Raw genomic sequence first — 22699 nt, forward strand, 5'->3', positions numbered from 1 at the left:
TTACTTCCTATCTACTAACCAGCTTTCTTTCCATCTCAAGACACTACCTGCAATCCCATGTGCTTTAACTTTACATTGTAATCTGATATGTTAGACGTCAAAGGCTTTCTGAAAGTCGAAATAAACCACATCCCTGGTCAACTCTACCAGTTACATCCTCAAAGAATTCCAAATGATTCGTCAAGCATGATTTCCCTTTTGTAAATCCATGCTGACTTTGTCTTATTGTGATGAGGAGATGCCTGCGTTGAACTAAGGTGGGAAAAGTAAGAAGTCTCACAATACCAGGTTAAAGACCAACAGGTTTATTTGGTATCACGAGCTTTCGGAGTGCTGCTCCTTCATCACTTCATCCCCCAGAGTTATTTCATCACTCACCTGATGAAGGAGCAGCGCTCCGAAAGCTCATGATACCAAATAAACCTGTTGGACTTTAACCTGGTGTTGTGAGACTTCTTACTTGTCTGATTATATCACTGCTTTCCAAATGCTGTGCTATGAAACCCTTGATAATGGTCGCTAGCAGCTTCCCCAGTGCCGATGTTAGGCTCACTGGTCCATAGTTCCCTGTTTTCTCTCGACCTCCCTTTTTGAATAGTGTGCTTACAATCGCTACCCTCCAATCTGTAGGAACTAGTCCAGAGTCCAAAGAATTTTGAAAAATGACCACCAATTAATCTACTATTTCTAGGGCCATTTCCTTAAATATTCTGGGATGAAGATTTATCCACCTTCAATCCCATCAATTTCCCCAAAACCATTTCTCTCCTAATGCTGATTTCCTTCAACTCTTTGCTAAAACTTGTTTCTCTCAGAACTTCTGGTACATTATTCATGTCTTCCATTGTGACAACAGAAGCAAAGTATGAATTTAATTCTTCAGCCATTTCTTTGTTCTCCATTATGAATTCTCCTATTTCTGACTGCAAGGGGCCTACATTCGTTTCTATCAATCTTTTTCTCTTTACATATCCATAGAAATTTTTACAGTCAGTTTTTATGTTCCCCGCTAGCTTACTTTCATATTTTAGTTTCCCCTTCTTAATCAATCCTTTGATCCTCCTTTGCTGAATTTTAAACTGTTCCCAATCCTCAAATCTATTGCTTTTTCTTGCCAATTTGTATGCTTCTTCCTTGAATCTGATACTATCTCTAATTTCCCTTGTAAGCAACAGTTCCCTTTCCACTCTTGCGCCAAATAGGAATAAACAACTTCTGGAGTTCACTTATTTATTCTTTAAATGCCTACCATTGCCTGTCCACTGTCTTTCCTTTCAGTAATGTTTCTCAGTCTATCATAGTCAATCCATGTCTCATCATAGTTATCTTTATTGAGATTTAGGGCCTTGGTCTCAGAACCAACTACCTCACTATCCACCTTAATAAAGTTTTCTATCATATTATGGTCACTCGTCCCCAAGGCTTCTCTCACAATTAGGTTGCCAACCTTTCTCATTGCGCAACACCCAGGCTAAGATGGCTTGTTTCCTTGTTGGTTTCTCTCTCCACAGATGCTGCCAGGCCCACTGAGCTTTTCCAGCACTTTCTGTTTTTATTTCAGATTTCCAGCATCTGCAGTATTTTGCTTTTATCACTGAGGCATTCAGCTGGGCCTCTGGGTTACTGGTGCACCATTTCCCCATAAGCCTATGGATTCTGTGGTGCGTATCAAACTTCCACCCTCATCGTATAAATCTTGTCTGACTTTCTTTGCCTTCAGTTCTGAAGAAGGTTCATCCTGACTCGAAACATCCTACTCTCTCTCCACGGATCCTGTCAGACCTGCTGAGTTTTTCCAGCATTTTCTGTTTTTATTTTGGATTCCAGCATCTGCAGTATTTTGCCTTTACCCCAGAGTTATTTCTGGATTAGGAAAGGATGAAGGAGTATTTCATTTGTATGATGTGGACTTGTAATTTTCGGAGTACTCTTTGGTACATTGCTGGTGATTCTTCACTAGGTGTTACGAACAGGTAAACGCACCATTGCCAATGCATACGGAAAACTGAACTGTAGGGCTCTACAACCTTTGCATCCCAAGGGCCCCTGATTGATATCGGTTGTTGCATAAGGTTAAATCTCATGGGATCCAGGGTGAGGTATCTAATTGGATACAAAATTGGCTTCTTGACAGTAGCCAGAGGGTGGTTGTAGAGGGTTGTTTTTCAAACTGGAGACCTGTGACCAGCAGTGTGCCTCAGGGATCAGTGCTGGGACCACAGTTATTTGTCATTTATATTAATGATTTGGATGAGAATATAGGAGGCATGGTTAGTAAGTTTGCAGATGACACCAAGATTGGTGGCATAGTGGACAGTGAAGAAAGTTATCTCGGATTGCAACGGGATCTTGATCAATTGGGCCAGTGGGCTGACGAATGGCAGATGGAGCTTAATTTAGATAAATGCGGTGATGCAGTATTTATCCTTTCCTAATCCAGAAATAACTCCGGGGTAAAGGCAAAATACTGCAGATGCTGGAATCCAAAATAAAAACAGAAAATGCTGGAAAAACTCGGCAGGTCTGACAGGATCCGTGGAGAGAGAGTAGGATGTTTCGAGTCAGGATGAACCTTCTTCAGAACTGAAGGCAAAGAAAGTCAGACAAGATTTATACGATGAGGGTGGAAGTTTGATACGCACCCAGAATCCATAGGCTTATGGGGAAATGGTGCACCAGTAACCCAGAGGCCCAGCTGAATGCCTCAGTGATAAAAGCAAAATACTGCAGATTGAACCAGGGCAGGACTTACTCAGTTAATGGTAGGGCACTGGGGAGAGTTACAGAACAAAGAGAATTAGGGGTACATGTTCATAGCTCCTTGAAAGTGGAGTCACAGGTGGACAGAGTGGTGAAGAAGGCATTCGGCATGCTTGGTTTCATCGGTCAGAATATTGAATACAGGAGTTCATAGAAAAATAGAATCATAGAACCCTACAGTGCAGAAAGAGGCCCTTCGGCCCATCGGGTCTGCACCGACCACAATCCCGCCCAGGCCCTACCCCCATATCCCTACATATTTTACCCAGTAATCCCTCCAACCTACGCATCTCAGGACACTAAGGGGCAATTTTAGCATGGCCAATCAACCTAACCCGCACATCTTTGGACTGTGGGAGGAAACCGGAGCACCTGGAGGAAACCCACGCAGACACCAGGAGAACGAGCAAACTCCACACAGACAGTGACCCAAGCCAGGAATCGAACCCAGGTCCCTGGCGCTGTGAAGCAACAGTGCTAACCACTGTGCTACCGTGCCGCCCAGTTGGGACGTCTTGTTGTACAAGACATTGGTAAGACCACACTTGGAATACTGCATACAGTTCAGGTCACCCTATTAGAGAAAGAATACTATTAAACTAGAAAGGGTGCCGAAGAGGTTTACTAGGATGCTACCAGGATTTGATGGTTTGAGTTATAAGGAGAGGCTGGATAGACTGGGACTTTTTTCTTTGGAGCGTAAAAGGCTGGGGAGTGATCTTATAGAGGTCTTATGAGGAAAGGTTGAGGGAGCTGGGGCTGTTCTCTCTGGAGCGGAGGAGGCTGAGGGGAGACTTAATAGAGGTTTATAAAATGATGAAGGGGATAGATAGAGTGAACGTTCAAAGACTATTTCCTCGGGTGGATGGAGCTATTACAAGGGGGCATAACTATAGGGCTCATGGTGGGAGATATAGGAAGGATATCAGAGGTAGGTTCTTTACATAGAGAGTGGTTGGGGTGTGGAATGGACTGCCTGCAGTCATAGTGGAGTCAGACACTTTAGGAACATTTAAGCGGTTATTGGATAGGCACATGGAGCACACCAGGATGATAGGGAGTGGGATAGCTTGATCTTGGTTTCAGATAAAGCTCAGCACAACATCGTGGGCCGAAGGGCCTGTTCTGTGCTGTACTGTTCTATGTTCTATAAAATAATGAGGGGCATAGATCAGCTAGATAGTCAATATCTTTTCCCAAAGGTAGGGGAGTCTAAAACTAGAAGGCATAGGTTTAAGGTGAGAGGGGAGAGATACAAAAGTGTCAAGAGGGGAACTTTTTCACACAGAGGGTGGTGTGTGTCTGGAACAAACTGCCAGAGGTAGTAGTAGAGGCGGGTACAATTTTGTTTTTTAAAAAGCATTTAGACAGTTACATGGGTAAGATGGGTTTAGAGGGATATGGGCCAAATGCGGGCAATTGGGATTAGTTTAGGGGTTTAAAAAAAAAGGGTGGCATAGACAAGTTGGGCCGAAGGACCTGTTTCCATGCTGTAAATCTCTATGACTCTACTTAGCACAACTTCACCTAACATCATTAAAACTGGTTAGCTAGTCATTATCACATTGGAATTGATGGGAGCGAGCTATATGTAACGCATCCACTGTGTTTCATACATGTTAATAGTGACTATACTTCAACAATTGATTATAAACTGCTCTGGGAGATCCTGATGCTGTGATAGGCACTTTGCAAATGGAAATGTTTTCCTTTGAAAAATGATGATTATCATTCTTCTACAATTCCTGTAAGTATTTCCCTCACATCATGTGACCTCCAAATTAATTTGTTCTTAACCAAGCATCAAAGGTTGTGTAGCTCCTCGAGACATTTGTCAATGTTAGATGTAATAAATATGTGCAAGTTGTTGAGAACATCACTGTAGTACTGTGAGATAACATCTAGACTAACTCAGAACAGCGTAGAGCGACAGCAGGAACAATATCAGAATTAACTCAGAGAAGGGCAGGGTAGTGGGAAGTCCTGTGGTGCAGGGGTAATGTTCTCACCACTGGTTCAGAAACTCTGGGTTCAAATCCCAATTCAGGTCTTTATGGCCATGTAAAGTGAGTTGCAATGTGGCCAAACAGATTGATCATCCTTCCAATAGTAAGAGTGGGAGTGTTTTCTGGTCAGCCATACTGCAGAAGGCGATGGCAAAATTGCAATAATCTGCCAAGCATAATCATGGTGCAATCGAATGGACAACCATGGTCGCCAATATCCTGTTAGGGCCTGGTATCTGAAGAGGAGTAGTGGAGGGTAACATCAGGACTAATATCAGGATTAGTACAGGATAACATTAAAATAACTGTGTAGTGTAGAGTAACATCAGGATTAACACACTGTAGTACAGGGTAACATTAGGATTAACACAGTGCAGTGTAGAGTAACATTAGGATTAACTGTGTAGTGTAGAGTAACATTAGGACTAACACAGTGCAGTGTAGGGTAACATCAGGATTAACACACTGTAGTACAGGGTAACATTAGGATTAACACAGTGCAATGTGGAGTAACATCAGGATTAACACACTGTAGTACAGGGTAACATTAGGATTAACAGTGCAGTGTAGGTATTATTAGGATTAACTGTGTAGTGAAGAGTAACATCAGGATTAACACACTGTAGTATAGGGTAACATTAGGATTAACTGTGTAGTGTAGAGTAACATTAGGACTAACACAGTGCAATGTAGGGTAACATCAGGATTATCACACTGTAGTACAGGGTAACATTGGGATTAACACTGCTGTGTAGAGTAACATTAGGATTAACTGTACAGTGTAGAATAACATTAGGATTAACACACTGTAGTGTAGAGTAACATCAGAATTAACACAGTGTAGTGTAGAGTAACATCAGAATTAACACTGTGAAGTGTAGAGTAACATCAGAATTAACACAGTGTAGTGTAGAGTAACATTAGGATTAACACAGTGTAATGTGGAGTAACATTCAAATTAACAGAGTGTAGTGTAGGGTAACATAAGAATTAACACAGTGCAGTGTAGATAACATCAGGATTATTACAGTGCAGTGTAGAGTAACATTAATACTTACATATGTCAATATAATGCTGTGTTTGGCCAGCACGATAGCCAGGAAGAGGCAGGGGCTACTGCTCAACATGCCAATTGCACAAATAACAGGATCAGCTTGTGGAATCTTCTTCTTTAAGAATTTGGAACTCACTGCTCCCATTCCGATCCCGATGAATCCAGTCACACAGGTTATGGCTCCGAATATTAAACTGTGCAAAGTGAGTGCAGAATATACAGTAACTGCAGTGGAACGTACAGAGTTTCAGCAGCATGGACTGATAGAACATCAATACATCCTGCTTGTCAGAGTATGACACTGTGATACAGTGTCAGATTCCTCCTGTCTGATACCTACACTGGTTCTGCACCAATTTAAGGAATGACGCTTTATCCTCCCTCTCTTTTCCTTCCCTACACTTCCAAATAATAATGTTGGCCGGGAAGCTGCTGCCAAAGTGAGGGTGATTTAAAGGTGCCCCATGTGCAAAATGACCCAGTCAATTGCAGCAAGCAAGTTATACAGTGAGTTGTGAGTCACCACAAACTGCTGGACCATTTCTGTCACTCTGTGGTTAGGCTTGCAAAAAGGGAACCTCACCCTCTGTGGCCACTTCTGACCAGAGTAAGGAAAATTTGAAAGGGAATCAGTAATTGATTTTATGAATATTTGAAAGTGACTTAGTTTTCTTGGATTGTAAGAAATGCTGGTCCAGTACATGGTGATCCTTGACCTGGAAGTCATAACAACCGGCAGGAAATTAAGATGCAGATGTAGTCAGGGACAAAGGAACTTCAGCCGGGGATGAACAGGGAAGGTACATTTACAAAGAGCTGTGTGTGTGTGTGTGTGTGTGTGTGTGTAATACATTTAAAAAGGGCAGAAAGATGCAGACAGGGTGAGAAGAAGAGATTACCAATTGGACAATTCCACTTCTATGCTTCAGTTTAAAAAGTTTAGTCACAAGTAGGCTTACATTAACACTGCAATGAAGTTACTATGAAATACCCCTCGTCGCCACACTCGGCACCTGTTCGCATGGCCAATGCGCCAAACCAGCACGTCTTTCGGAATGTGGGAGGAAACTGGAGCACCCGGAGGAAACCCACACAAACATGGGGGGAACGTGCAAATTCCGCACGGTGACCGCACTGGGAATCAAACCCAGGCCCCAAGCACTGTGAGGCAGCAGTGCAAACCACTGTACCACCGTGCTGTCCAAGGATGACCAGACTTCTTAACTTGGTTTATTAGAAGAGTCCTCAGAGATTCTGTGCCACTTTTGTGAACTAGCTAAACAGATTCTGCAGGAGTATTTTTGAATGATGACTGTCTCCAGTGCACTCAGAGGAGTGGAATTACCATTGCAGGTGGCCCAGGGACCAAATCCACTGAGTGCAATAAGTGTGAGATCCCAGGAATTGGAAAGACAGTGAGATTGTTCATGATGCCACATTTGTGCAGTGAGTGATATGAAGCTTGTAATCTTGAGATAGTCCTTTTTGTATCCGCTATTGTGTGTGTAATTTATAGTTTGGAGTGACTGCAATTTGCCTGTTAGTTCAAGTTTAATTGACATGAATCTGGGTTAAAAGTAAAAGTTACAAACACTGAAATCTTGTTGGTAATTTCTTGTTGGATAAACTTGGTTCTTTTGGTTGCTATTTCCCCAGTGGGGAATCGTAACAATGTCAACCTCCCAATTGTTGGACTGGCATCGTTTTAAAACAAATAGAATACATTGTGACATTCCCCACTGCAGAATTTCTGAGCATTTTGCAGAATTACTAGACAAAAGGGCCAGCCTCAAGGAGAGGAGACAAACTACTCCTTTATTCAAAGGGATCTTTGGGAAGGGTTGAGATATAGAAAAAGTGGGGTTGGTTTAAGTGATTGAATGAAGTGGTTAAATCATTCAATGTCTGGGACATTAATCCAGAACAGGAATTCCAACATCACCATGTTTGAGAATTTCAATTCATTTCTTTAAATATCTGGGGGGAAAAATGTAACACTGACTATGCACCTGACAGATTGTTGTAAAAACCAAACTAGTTTACCACTGTCCTTAGGCAAAGACATCCCTTTGGTCTGTCATATGAGCAGAGTCTAAATTGGTTAGGATTATATTCACTGGAGAGTGAGAGGGGATCTCTTATAAAATTCAAACAGGATTAGATAGTGCCGATTCAGAAAGAATGTTCTCAATGGTGGGGGAGTCCACAATTGGGGCTCATAGTTTGAGAATAAGGAGTAAACCACTTAGGATTGAGTTGAGGAGAAAATTCTTCACCCAAAGAGTGGTGTAGAATTCACTACCACAGAAAGTAATTGAGGCCAAAACATTGTCTGATTCAAGAAGAAATTAGATATAGCTCCAAGGGCTAAAGGGATCAAGGGATATGGGGTGGGAAGGTGGGGATCAGGATATTGAATTTGATGATCAGCCATGATCAGAATGAATAGCAGAGCAGGCTCAAAGTACCAAATGGCCTACTCCTGCTTCTAGTTTCTATCTTTCTATGTCCTTATCTGCGTGTAATGTGGTTGACTCTTAACTGCTCTCTGGCCCAGAAAACCTCTCCAGGTTTTGCGGGATGGAGAATAAATGGAAAATGGGAGAGGGTGAGATGCCACCTCTGCCATCATCCTTTGATACTCACCCACCAAGTACTGCCACCCATACTATCATGGTCCTGTGAGGTCAGTAGTGTAGAGGCATTGAGCCAGAATCAGGTGGTTAAGTGGATGGTGATTAAGCTTCTTCCTACTTCGAGTGGGCAGCATGAGGCTGGTATTTATTCATTGAATCATAGAATCCCTACAGTGCAGAAGGAGGCCATTTAGCTCATTGAGTCTGCACCGACAACAATCCCACCCAGGCCCTGTCCCACATATTTACCCTAGCTAATCCCCCTGACACTAAGGGACAATTTAGCATGGCCAATCAACCTAATTCGCACATCTTTGGACTGTGGGAGGAAACCGGAGCATCGGGAGGAAACTCACGCAGTCACAGGAAGAACGTGCAACTCCACACAGGTGGGGATCATTTTAACATTGGGTCTTCTTAAACCATTGCAGATTGACCCATCTGAGTGGCATTTGCTAGTCCCATTTCAGAGGCAGTTAAGAATCACCCATATTGGCCTGGAATGGAGTCATGCAGGCTTCATCCTTTTAGGACATTAGTAAACAAGTTGGGTTTTTAGTCCAGGCCTCTGGATCATTAATCTAGTCAGATGACCACCACATGATCAGAATCCTTTGGTTCTGGATAACTGAAGGGGAAGTGGGGAGCAAATTTACCTGTCCTGTGAGCTGGCTGTGTGCACAGGGGAGCCGTCGAGCCCACGAGCTCGGAGCAGGAAGATGGGCGCCCAGAATCCCAGGGCGCCAGTGGTGAACGAGACGGATGCGGTGCCAAATGATGACAAGATGAAACTCCAGCTGAAAGCAGAGATTGAGAGGATTTAATGGGCTTTATTGAGAGGTCTTGATGGAATTGAAATCAGGACACCTCTTCACCACCAAGCATCGCTATCAACTTTAGACATTCTCCTTGATCATTCAAAGGCCCAGCAGGCATCGTAGCTCCTGCCAGTTCTACCTACACAAGGCTCACTCAGCCTCCCATGGCAAAGTCAATGGACTGGGTTTACAACCCCTCCTGCCAGGCGTGTTTGGCAGGGTGACTGGGGCATATGTAAATCTGACGGGTAGCTATTCCAATGCCTTCCTGCTCACCACAACCTGCTCTCCATGTTAATTAAAGTTTTAAAGTTTATTTATTTATTAAGGTCACAAATAGGCTTACATTAACATTGCAATAAAGTAACTGAAAATCCCCTAGTTACCTCACTCCAGATCCTGTTCAGGTGCACTGAGGGAGAATTGAGCATGGCCAATGCACCTAATCAGCATGTCTTTCAGACTGTGGGAGGAAACCCACGCAGACATGGGGAGAACATGCAAACTCCACACAGACAGTGACCTGAGGCGGAAATTGAACGCAGGTCGCTGGCGCTATGAGGCAGCAGTACTAACCACTGTGCCACCATGCTGCCCGGGCTAATCAGATGGCAATCAAAATAATTAGCACGTAATTGAGCATGTAAAGAAGCTAACTGAGCCAGATATTACACTGCAAACACTGTAAAATAGCAAGTGGGGCAGGCAGGTGAGAGTCAGAAGTCCGCTCTCCAAACTATTTTGTTGAAAAGACGATGAGGAAAGGAGACACATCATTCAGGGGCTGCATTGTGGGTGTTCACTGCATTTGGGCACCCCTTCCCCAAGATATTATTCCTCCCCCTTTGTTTCTCCCCGCCGCCCCCTCCACCCGCCCCCCCCCCCCCCCCCCCCCCCCCCCCCCGCCCCCGCACCGGTATGGAAAACCAGTCGCCCCCCCCAACCAAAGACCCCTCAACCCATTCCCCTCAGGATCCCCAATCCCTCCACATCGATAGTTCTAGAGTTACCCGGGCCCAGGCACCAGGGTGGAAGTGGAAACAATCAATGATTTCAAAAGGAAATTGGATGGACACCGGGAAGAAATAAACCTGTCAGGCAACAGGGATAGAGAGGGAGATAGGGACTGACTGGGTTGGTCTGTGGAGAGCCGGCATGGGTTCAATGGGCTGAAGAGCCTTCTTCTGTGCCGTAATAACATCCTGGCTAATCTTTAGCCTGCTGCTCTTAGTCCCTTCTCGTTTTCTGTGCACCTTATCTCCCCTCTCTGCTGCTGAGTCCCAGTGTCCCTCACACATTCTCTGTTTTATCTTCTTTTATTTTCATCTTGTGCTTCCTCTCGCTCTGTCTCATCGTCTTCTCTACATGTAGCAGGAGGAGAATGTGCAACAAAAACAGTGTCGCAGCAAAGGGAGAGTGAGAGAGAAAGTGTATGTGAACATAGAACAGTACAGCACAGAACAGGCCCTTTGGCCCACGATGTTGTGCCGAGCTTTATTTGAAACCAAGATCAAACTATCCCACTCCCTATCATCCTGGTGTGCTCCATGTGCCTATCCAATAACCGCTTAAACGTTCCTAAAGTGTCTGACTCCACTATCATTGCAGGCAGTCCATTCCACACCCCAACCACTCTCTGAGTAAAGAACCTACCTCGGAGATCCTTCCTATATTCCCACCATGAACCCTATAATTATGCCCCGTTGTAATAGCTCCATCCACCCGAGGAAATAGTCTTTGAATGTTCGCTCTATCTATCCCCTTCATCATTTTATAAACGTCTATTAAGTCTCCCCTCAACCTCCTCCGCTCCAGAGAGAACAGCCCTAGCTCCCTCAACCTTTCCTCATAAGACCTACCCTCCAAACCAGGCAGCATCCTGGTAAATCTCCTCTGCACTCTTTTCAGCGCTTCCACATCCTTCTTATAGTGAGGTGACCAGAACTGCACACAATATTCCAAATGTGGTCTCACCAAGGTCCTGTACAGTTGCAGCATAACCCCACGGCTCTTAAACTCCAACCCCGTTCATAAAAGCTAACGCACTATAGGCCTTCTTCACAGCTCTATCCACTTGGAGTGGCAACCTTTAGAGATCTGTGGATATGGACCCCAAGATCTCTCTGTTCCTCCACAGTCTTCAGAACCCTACCTTTGACCCTGTAATCCACATTTAAATTTGTCCTACCAATATGAATCACCTCACATTTATCAGGGTTAAATTCCATCTGCCATTTTTCAGCCCAGCTTTGCATCCTATCTATGTCTCTTTGCAGTCTGCAACAGCCCTTCACCTCATCCACTACTCCACCAATCTTGGTGTCATCAGCAAATTTACTGATCCACCCTTCAGCCCCCTCCTCTAAGTCATTTATAAAAATCACAAATAGCAGAGGACCAAGCACTGATCCCTGTGGCACTCCGCTAGCAACCTGCCTCCAGTCCGAAAATTTTCCATCCACCACCGCCCTCTGTCTTCAATCAGATAGCCAGTTACCAATCCAATCGGCCAACTTTCCCTCTATCCCGCACCTCCTTATTTTCATCATAAGCCGACCATGGGGAACCTTATCAAATGCCTTACTAAAATCCATGTATATGACATCAACTGCCCTACCTTCATCAACACACTTAGTTACCTCCTCAAAAAATTCTATCAAATTTGTGAGGCACGACTTGCCCTTCACGAATCCGTGCTGACTATCCCGGATTAATCCGCGTCTTTCTAAATGGTCGTAAATCCCATCCCTAAGGACCTTTTCCATCAACTTACCAACCACCGAAGTAAGACTAACCAGCCTATTATTACCAGGGTCATTTCTATTCCCTTTCTTAAACAGAGGAACAACATTCGCCACTCTCCAGTCCTCTGACACCATCCCCGTGGACAGTGAGGACCCAAAGACCAAAGCCAAAGGCTCAGCAATCTCATCCCTTGCCTCCCAAAGGATCCTAGGATATATTTCATCAGGCCCAGGGGACTTATCGACCTTCAGTTTATTCAAAACTGCTAGTACATCCTCCCTCTGAACATCTATTTCCTCCAGCCTATTAGCCTGTAACACCTTCTCTTCCTCAAAAACATGGCCCCTCTCCTTGGTGAACACTGAAGAAAAGTATTCATTCATCACCTCTCCTATCTCTACTGACTCCATACACAAGTTCCCACTACTGTCCTTGACCGGCCCTAACCTCACCCTGGTCATTCTTTTATTCCTCACATAAGAGTAAAAAGCCTTGGGGTTTTCCTTGATCCGACCCGCCAAGGACTCCTCATACCCCCTCCTAGCTCTCCTAAGCCCCTTTTTCAGCTCATTCCTTGCTAACTTGTAACCCTCAATCGAGCCATCTGAACCTTGTTTCCTCATCCCTACATAAGCTTCCCTCTTCCTTTTTACAAGACATTCCATCTCTTTTGTGAACCATGGTTCCCTCACTTGGCCATTTCCTCCCTGCCTGACAGGGACATACCTATCAAGGACACACAGTATTTGTTCCTTGAAAAAGTTCCACTTTTCATTAGTGCCTTTCCCTGACAGTTTCTGTTCCCATCTTATGCCCCCTAATTCTTGCCTAATCGCATCATAATTACCTCTCCTCCAATTATAAACCTTGCCCTCTCCATTGCAATAACAAAAGACACCGAATTGTGGTCACTATCTCCAAAGTGCTCTCCCACAACCAAATCTAACACTTGGCCCGGTTCATTTCCCAGTACCAAATCCAATGTGGCCCCACCTCTTGTCGGCCTGTCCACATATTGTGTCAGGAAACCCTCCTGCACACACTGCACAAAAACTGCCCCATCCGAAGTATTCGACCTACAAAGGTTCCAATCAATATTTGGAAAGTTAAAGCCCCCATGACAACTACCCTGTGACCCCCACACCTATCCATAATCTGCTTAGCAATTTCTTCCTCCACATCTCTATTACTATTTGGGGGCCTATAGTAAACTCCTAACAACATGACCGCTCCTTTCCTATTTCTAACTTCAGCCCATATTACCTCAGTATGCAGATCCCCCTCGAAGTGCCTTTCCGCAGCCGTTAAACTATCCTTGATTAACAATGCTACCCCTCCACCTCTTTTACCAGCTTCCCTACACTTACTGAAACATCTATACCCCGGAACGTCCAACAACATTTCCTGTCCTTGTTCTACCCACGTCTCCGTAATGGCCACAACATCGTAGTCCCAAGTACCAATCCACGCCCCAAGTTCATCTACCTTGTTCCGGATGCTCCTTGCATTGAAGTAGACACACTTCAACTCACATTCCTGTGTGCAGGAGTGAGTGTGAAAAGGATGTTTGTTGAGCGCTGAATGTCAGTGTGAGGGAGGGGGGCAAGGTTTGAGCAGCCTCTGGCAGCAGCAAAAGCCTACTGCACCTGGTATTCCCAGGCAGACTCTCATCCAAGTACTAACGAGGCCTGAGTCTGCTTAGCTTCCAATATCCGGCATTTTCAGACGAATATGGCTGTAGGCATTTGCTCACTCCTTCCCTCCCTCCTTAAAGGGGTCCAATCCCTTCACATTCATTCTTTTTATTACTTGATACAATTACATTGCACACAAACATTTTCATTTGCATGCATTCCTCACCTTACTCTCTTTCTCTCTGCCTCACAACCACATTCACCACAGCTCAGCCCCCACCTTCACTGCCTAGTCTTCAGCTTCAATGCTACCTCACTCACTCAGACATCCACTCACTCAAACTCTGCTCCCTCATCCCTCAAAATACAGACATCGAGAAGTAGCCTTCTCTCCCAGCTAATGTTCCCAACTCTGCTCACAGACAATCCTGGAGCTTTGATCATGTGACATTCCCACCACATCGGATATCTGATCATGCAATTCCTCACCACGTCATGTCGGCTCACGTGACTTTGACAATTGTTCCTCCCTTGTAAACAGGGATGTTCACACCCCATTCCTGCCCACCGTTCACACAGCTCTCCATTACAGCCACTGGACCACAACCCCATGTGGCAATTTGTGCAGCCAACTTGTCCACCTTATTGTAACACACCTCCCACTCACACACATACATTCCAACAGCATGCTAGTCAGCTTCACTCTCCTCCTCCATCTAATTGCTGCTTGTTGGCAGGGGAATGGACACCAGCTCATAGTCGGAGAAAAGAGGAATAAGGTGCATAAAGGAGTGTGTTGGACAGTCCGAGAGAAAGGGAGCAATTCCGTTCTGGATTCGATAGTAGATTCAGAAACACCATGAGAAATGCAAAGACAGGATTACAAAGCACGTATGTAAACACACAGTGTGTGGTGAATAAGGTTGGTGAGCTGCAAGTACCAATATCCATCTGGGAATGTGATACAGTGGCAAGAAAGGGAATGTAGTGGATGTTGTCTATCTGGGCTTTCAGAAAAAGTTTGAGAATGTCACATCGAAGGCTGGCTGGTGTGATGAGACTGTGCTATTTTGATGTATTCTATGTTTGAGTTAGAGTGCTTCAAATGCAGTGTTTTTTTCGATTTGTCTGTTAAAACATGCAGCTCATTTGTTCAGAAAGCAGGTTAATAACTCCTTTTAGCTCGGAATGTGTTACTTTGTGCAGTTAATGGACCTTTTGTTTACTTACGTTCTCCTGGCTATTTCAGACTGTGTTGATTGACAGGGTCATATGGGGCAGTCCTTGCTTTAATGCAGAAGAGAAACAGGTTGCTGGAGAGGGCTGGTTAAAGATAACCGGCGGGATTTTACAGCCACGCTCGAGCGAGACCGGAAATTCTCGCCCAACGTCAACGGACATTTCCATTCTCCGTCCCTCTCCTGCTCCGATTCTGTGGTGAGTGGGGCGGTAGAATCCCGGTGAGCATCTGACAACCAGCTTTTAGTCTCTGAAACCTCCAAGCCTGATAACCCGTCAAAGTGAATATGTCTGGATTTGCTAATTAGTTTTAAAGTGGAGTTGTGGCAGGGAATTGCTTGAAGTCAAAGCTGTTGAAGCTCATTCCCTCTCTCTGAAAACTCCAAGACTCTTAACAAAGGTTAAAGCAAGTACGCTTGTGTTTTGCTAACTGCGTTCAAATTGTGTTTTAAGCCTGTAAGAGAAATATTGCTTGATTCGAACTGATGGCTGGGGGTGTGGGAGGAGGGGGTGTGTTGGGGGGGGAGGGGGAGTGATGTTGCTCAGGACTGGGAGCCAGGGCAGTTGAGTTGATCAGGGTTACCGGAGGTGATAGGTACTGTTGTGTTGAGTTGGTATCTACAAGACTGGTGTGGGATGAGCTGTACCAAACTGGGGCATAGTCTGCTCCAGTCGAGTAGACGATGGCAAGAACTGTGGTCCTTGAGGTTTCAATCAGCTAAGGATCAGCGTTCACCTCACGCCACCCGTCAGTACACAGTAATACCCGGGGAAAACAGTGATCTTAAGGAGAAAAAATTCAGCAACCTCAGCCGTCTTGAATCCCGATATCACGAAGTCTAAAACCATCAGCAATATGATCGTGATCTACAAGATTATAACTGGCACAGACAAAGAAAAATCTGTTTCCATTAGCTGATGCTACAATGATTGGTGGACACAGGTTTACAGATTTGAGTGAGAGATGCAGGGAGGGATGTGAGGAAGAAATGTTTAAACAGCGAGTGTGAGGTGAACCATCGTTGGTTCCCACTGGATAGTACTGAGCCAGGGCTGGCCAGTACTACAAGGATGTATATATGTTACTGTTGGATTGTATTACTGTTGCTGTTGGGTTAGGGTGGGGTTGTTACACCTGTGGTTGTTACTGTTGTGGCACATCCCAGTCGGGCTCCGCCTCCTGGGAGAGGTATAAGAGTCCCTGCTCTGGCCGGGACCCCTTCAGTCTGGGATAGTGTACTTAAGTTCTGATAGCTTCATTAATAGTTAATAAAAGCCTTCATTTACTGAAGCTTCGAGCCTCGTGTCTAAATTGATGTGCATCAATTTTATTAACTATTATTAAACTCTCAACGGAAGAAAAAAAGGAAGGAGAGTATGGAGCAAATTCTCAAGCCAGAACGTCTGACGCTAGATCCACGTGCAGTGGGCGCTTCTAACACCTTCGACCACTGGCTGAAGTGTTTCGAAGATTACCTAGCAGCCTCCGCAGCGGTCACCACAGATGATGACAGACTCCGGGTCCTCCATGCGAGGGTAAGCGACACAGTCTACCTCGCGATCCGTGCGGCCACCACTTACCCTAGGGCCCTTGAGCTTCTAAAGAAGCGCTATACAAAACCACCTAACGAGATACACGCTCGTTACCTCCTCGCTACACGACGTCGGCAGTCGGGCGAAACCATGGAGGACTATGCCAATGAGCTCTTACAGCTAGCCAGGGGCTGTGATTGCAAAGCTGTGTCGGCTGAGCAGAGCATGTACGAACTCGCCCGAGATGCGTTTGTGGCTGGGGTCGGGTCATCATACATCCGTCTCAAACTGCTGGAAAAGGGTAATCTCAATCTTACCCAGGCCGTCGAATTAGCTGAAATGCTCGAGTCGGCTTCAAAGAGCTTAGTCTTATATCCAGAGGACCACGTGGAGACAATGTGGCAGGAGCAGTCGCAAATCCCTCCTCGCCCCTCGGGCTCGAAGTGCTGTGTTATGGCGTGCTCCCATTTGGGCCAGACGACGGCTGCAGTCCCATGCGGCCCGCGGTGCTATTTCTGCGGAGGAGCAAAACATACCCAACAAAAGTGTCCCGCGAAAGCGGTAATCTGCACCGCATGCGGTAAAAAAGGTCATTATGCAAAGGTGTGCAGATCGAAACCCAGGAACGGCAGTGCGGCCTGCGATTCTTCGGAGCTGGGATCATCACCATCATCGTCGAAGTCGTCGCGGGGTTCGTCCACGTGCGAGTCCAGGATGACGCCATTACGGTCGACGGAGTCGGAGGAGTATGACCACCAGGGGTCGCTGAGTTTGGCGCCCTCACCCACGTGCGATTCATGGGGGCGGCCATGTTGGTCGACGATGACCACGAGCGACCAGCAGGGGTCCTCAGCATCGACTTCAGCTGCCTGCAGTGGCGTTCATGAACCAACGGTGGCGTCGATCATCCTGGACCAGGCTAAGCCTCATAGGCTCGATCGTTCAATGATGGATATCCAGGTAAACAATCATGTGCTTTATTGTCTGTTTGACAGCGGGAGCACTGAGAGCTTTATCCACCCTGACACTGTGAAGAGGTGTGGACTCCAGATTCAATCTGCCAAACAGACAATATCTATGGCATCAAGGTCCCGGTCTGTTGCCGTGGTAGGGAGTTGCGTGGTAACCTTGAAAGTACAAGGCACAGTTTACGAGCGCTTCAAGCTCCTTGTGTTGCCGTATCTTTGCGCGCCAATACTTCTCGGACTAAACTTCATGGTCCACTTGAGGAGTGTAATCCTACAGTACGGTGGGCCACTCCCTTCGCTGGCAGTGGGAGAACAGCTGCAGTCTCCAAATTGCCCAACGCGCCCCGCCTGCAATCTCTCTACGTTAAAGATCACCACACCCTCTTTATTTCAGAATCTGGTACCAGGCTGCAAGCCCATCGCTACTAAAAGTAGGCGTTACAGCACTGAGGATCGGATCTTCATCAGATCAGAGGTTCAGCGACTCCTCAAAGAAGGGATCATACAGCCCAGTGTTAGTCCGTGGAGGGCACAGGTTGTTGTGGTCAAGAGCGGGAACAAACCCCGGATGGTCATTGATTACAGTCAGACCATTAACCGATATACGCAGCTGGATGCGTATCCTCTCCCGCGCATATCTGATATGGTCAATCAGATTGCGCAGTACCGGGTGTTCTCCACCATAGACCTCAAGTCCGCCTACCACCAACTCCCCATTCGCCCAGAGGATCGACAATACACGGCTTTTGAGGCGGATGGTCACTTGTATCATTTTCTTAGGGTTCCCTTTGGTGTCACCAATAGGGTCTCGGTCTTCCAGCGTGCTATGGACCGAATGGTGGACCAGAACAGGCTGCGGGCTACCTTCCCGTACCTGGATAATGTCACCATCTGCGGCCATGATCAGCAGGACCATGACACAAACCTCCATAACGTCTTACGCACTGCATCTCGCCTGAACTTGACCTACAACAGGGAGAAGTGTGTGTTCCGTACGCGCCGTTTAGCCATCCTGGGATACGTGGTGGAAAACGGGGTCATTGGCCCTGATCCAGACCGTATGCGCCCCCTTGCTGAACTTCCCTTGCCCGCTAGCGCAAAAGCACTGAGAAGATGCCTAGGCTTCTTCTCCTATTATGCGCAGTGGGTCCCCAACTACGCGGACAAAGCCCGTCCGCTTATTAAGTCCACGACTTTTCCCCTCACGCCAGAGGCCCAATTGGCCTTCAAGAAATTGAAAGACGACATCGCGAAAGCCACGATGCACGCGGTAGACGAATCCATCCCCTTTCAGGTGGAAAGCGATGCATCTGATTTCGCCCTGGCCGCCACACTTAACCAGGCGGGCAGGCCCGTCGCATTTTTTTCCCGCACCCTCCAAGGCCCCGAAATTCGGCATTCAGCGGTGGAAAAGGAGGCCCAGGCCATTGTGGAGGCCGTCAGACACTGGCGCCATTACCTGGCGGGAAAGCAGTTCACCCTGATCACGGACCAGCGGTCCGTGGCGTTCATGTTTAACAACACGCAGAGGGGCAAGATCAAGAATGACAAGATCTTGCGGTGGAGAATTGAACTCTCCACCTATAACTATGATATCATGTATCGTCCAGGGAAACTCAATGAGCCCTTGGATGCCCTCTCGCGCGGAACATGCGCTAGTATTCAGGAGGATCGTTTGAACGCCCTCCATAATGATCTGTGCCATCCTGGGGTCACTCGGCTCTACCACTTTGTAAAAGCCCGCAACCTGCCTTACTCGGTGGAGGACGTCAGGTCGGTAACAAGGAGCTGTCGGATTTGCGCGGAATGCAAACTGCACTTTTACCGACCTGACCGGGCACATTTGGTCAAGGCCACTCGCCCCTTCGAGAGGCTGAGTGTTGATTTTAAGGGCCCCCTTCCCTCAACAGATCGGAACGTGTACTTTCTAAACATAATCGATGAGTACTCCCGGTTCCTGTTTGTTGTCCCCTGCTCGGATACATCCGCTGCCACGGTGATCAAGGCATTCCGTGATCTTTTTACCCTGTTCGGGTACCCCAGCTATATCCATAGCGACAGGGGCTCATCGTTCATGAGCGATGACTTGAGGCAATTCCTGCTCTCATACGGGATTGCCTCTAGTAGGACCACGAGTTACAACCCTAGGGGTAATGGACAGGTGGAACGAGAGAATGCTACAGTCTGGAAGGCTGTACTACTGGCGTTGAAATCCAAAGGTCTTCCAGTCTCCCGTTGGCAGGAGGTCCTCCCTGATGCGCTTCACTCTATTCGCTCCCTCCTGTGTACGGCAACCAATGCTACTCCCCACGAGAGGATGTTCTCATTCCCTCGGAAGTCTTCCTCGGGGATATCTTTACCAGCTTGGTTGACGTACCCAGGACCCATCCTCCTGCGGCGACATATAAGGGCCCGCAAGTCCGACCCCTTGGTCGAACAGGTCCACCTCCTCCACGCCAACCCTCAGTATGTCTATGTGGCATATCCTGACGGGCGAGAGGACACGGTCTCGATCCGAGACCTGGCGCCCGCAGGGGACGTAGCAACTCCTGTCGCTCCCATACCCCCAGTAACAAATCCATTATCTCTCATTTCTTCCCCGGACACGGCGCGGGCAGCATCGGGACCATTGCTTAACAATTTTACTCCAATGCACAGCTTGCCTGAGCCCCGAAGATGGTTGCCACCGCAGGGCATGTCAGGATCCCCTGCACTACCGTCTCATCAGGGTCAACCGGCCTGTGAGTCCATGGAAGAACAGCTGGACGCCGTTTTGGCGAGAACGCCACCGCAAGTGCCTACTCCGGTGTCACCGCCGGTATTGAGGAGGTCACAACGACGGTGCGGTCCTCCAGACCGTCTGAACTTATAGACTGCTGACACTTTATTCTGTTTTTGTACCCCGCCGGCCTTTGTTCTCAAAGGAGGGGTGAATGTGGTGAACCATCGTTGGTTCCCACTGGATAGTACTGAGCCAGGGCTGGCCAGTACTACAAGGATGGATATATGTTACTGTTGGATTGTACTACTGTTGCTGTTGGGGTGGGGTGGGGTTGTTACACCTGTGGTTGTTACTGTTGTGGCACATCCCAGTCGGGCTCCACCTCCTGGGAGAGGTATAAGAGTCCCTGCTCTGGCCGGGACCCCTTCAGTCTGGGATAGTGTACTTAAGTTCTGATAGCTTCATTAATAGTTAATAAAAGCCTTCATTTACTGAAGCTTCGAGCCTCGTGTCTAAATTGATGTGCATCAGAGTGCTAATGACCTGGAACTCACTGCCCACGAGGGTGGAAATGAAAACAATCTATGAATTCAAAAGGAAATTGGATGGATACTGGAAAGAAATAAACCTGTGGAGCTACAGGGACAGAGAGGGAGATCAGGACTGACTGGATTGGGCTGTGGAGAGCGGCATATATTCAATGGGCCGAATGGCCTCCTACTCTGCTGTAAAATCACCATGAATAATCTTAGGTCTGGTGCTCTTAGTCCCTTCTAGCTTTCTGTACACCTTATCTCTCCTCTTTGCTGCTGAGTCCTGGTGTCCCTCACACATTCTCTGTTTTATCTTCTTTTATTTTCATCTTGTGCTTCCTCTCGCTCTGTCTCACCGTCTTCTCTACATGTAGCAGGAGGAGAATGTGCAACAAAAAGAGTGTCACAGCAAAGGGAGAGTGAGAGAGAAAGTGTATGTGTGCGGGTGTGAGCGTGAAAAGGATGTTTGTTGAGTGCTGAATGTCAGTGTGAGGGAGGGGGGTGAGGTTTGAGCAGCCTCTGGCGGCAGCAAAAGCCTACTGCACCTGGTATTCCCAGGCGGTCTCCCATCCAAGTACTAACCAGGCCTGAGTCTGCTTAGCTTCCGAGATCAGACGAGATCGGGCGTTTTCAGACTAGTATGGCCGTAGGCATTTGCTCACTCCTTCTCTCCCTCCTTAAAGGGGTCCAATCCCTTCACATTCATTCTTTTTATTACTTGATATAATTACATTGCACACAAACATTTTCATTTGCATGCATTCCTCACCTCACTCTCTTTCTCTCTGCCTCACAACCACACTCACCACTGCTCAGCCCCCACCTTCACTGCCGAGTCTTCAGCTTCAACGCTACCTCACTCACTCAAACATGCACTCACTCAAACTCTGCTCCCTCATCCCTCAAAATACAGACACTCGAGAAGTAGCCTTCTCTCCCAGCTACTGTTCCCAACTCTGCTCACAGACAATCCTGGAGCTTTGATCATGTGACATTCCCAACACATCGGATATCTGATCATGCAATTCCTCATCACGTCATGTCGGATCACGTGACTTTGACAAGTGTTCCTCCCTTGTAAACAGGGATGTTCACTCCCATTCCTGCCCACCTTTCACACACAGCTCTCCATTACAGCCACTGGACCACAACCCCATGTGGCAATTTGTGCAGCCAACTTGTCCACCTTATTTCAACACACCTCCCACTCACACACATACATTCCAACAGCATGCTAGTCAGCTTCACTCTCCTCCTCCATCTAATTGCTGCTTATTGGCAGGGGGATGGACACCAGCTCATAGTCGGAGAAAAGAGGAATAAGGTGCATAAAGGAGTGTGTTGGACAGTCCGAGAGAAAGGGAGCAATTCCGTTCTGGATTCGATAGTAGATTCAGAAACACTGTGAGAAATGCAAAGACAGGATTACAAAGCAGAAAGCTGGGCGGCACGGTATCACAGTGGTTAGCACGGCTGCTTCACAGCTCCAGGGACCTGCGTTCGATTCCCGGCTTGGGTCACTGTCTGTGTGGAGTTTGCACATTCGCCTCGTGTCTGCGTGGGTTTCCCCTGGGTGCTCCGGTTTCCTCCCACAGTCCAAAGATGTGCGGGTTAGGTTGATTGGCCATGCTAAAATTGCCCGTAGTGTCCTGGGATGCGTAGGTTAGAGGGATTAGTGGGTAAATATGTAGGGATATGAGGGTAGGGCCAGGGTGGGATTGTTGTCGGTGCAGACCCGATGGGCCGAATGGCCTCTTTCTGTGCTGCAGGGTTTCTAAGTATGTAAACACACAATGTGTGGTGAATAAGGTTGGTGAGCTGCAAGCACCAATATCCATGTGGGATTGTGATATAGCGGCAATAAAGGGAATGTGGTGGATGTTGTCTATCTGGACTTGTAGAAAAAGTTTGAGAATGTCACATCGAAGGATGGCTGGTGTGATGAGACTGTGCTATTTTGATGTATTCTATATTTTAGGTAGAGTGCTTCAAATGCAATGTCTTTTTCGGTTTATCTGTTAAAACATGCTCAGAAAGCAGGTTAATGACTC

At 46.8% G+C, this 22699-nt stretch overlaps 1 protein-coding gene and 1 non-coding gene across 7 annotated transcripts in view; both read right to left on the reverse strand.

Moving 5' to 3' along the window:
- LOC144501430 (protein spinster homolog 1-like) overlaps positions 1-22699 on the reverse strand; it is a 205321-nt gene that overhangs the window by 70968 nt on the left and 111654 nt on the right. For all 6 annotated transcript variants that reach the window (XM_078225171.1, XM_078225174.1, XM_078225172.1 and 3 more), the window contains 2 exons: positions 9113-9253; positions 5825-6014 (listed from right to left, as the gene is read on the reverse strand). In XM_078225171.1, the coding sequence (XP_078081297.1) occupies positions 5825-6014; positions 9113-9253 (331 nt within the window). The remainder of the gene's footprint in view (positions 1-5824; positions 6015-9112; positions 9254-22699) is intronic.
- On the reverse strand, positions 21182-21300 carry LOC144502073 (5S ribosomal RNA). Its single transcript, XR_013499244.1, has one exon. It is a non-coding gene; the product is annotated as a 5S ribosomal RNA (ribosomal RNA).

The sequence above is a fragment of the Mustelus asterias genome, chromosome 12 (genome assembly GCF_964213995.1).
Source record: "Mustelus asterias chromosome 12, sMusAst1.hap1.1, whole genome shotgun sequence".
NCBI classification, from domain to species: Eukaryota; Metazoa; Chordata; class Chondrichthyes; order Carcharhiniformes; family Triakidae; genus Mustelus; species Mustelus asterias.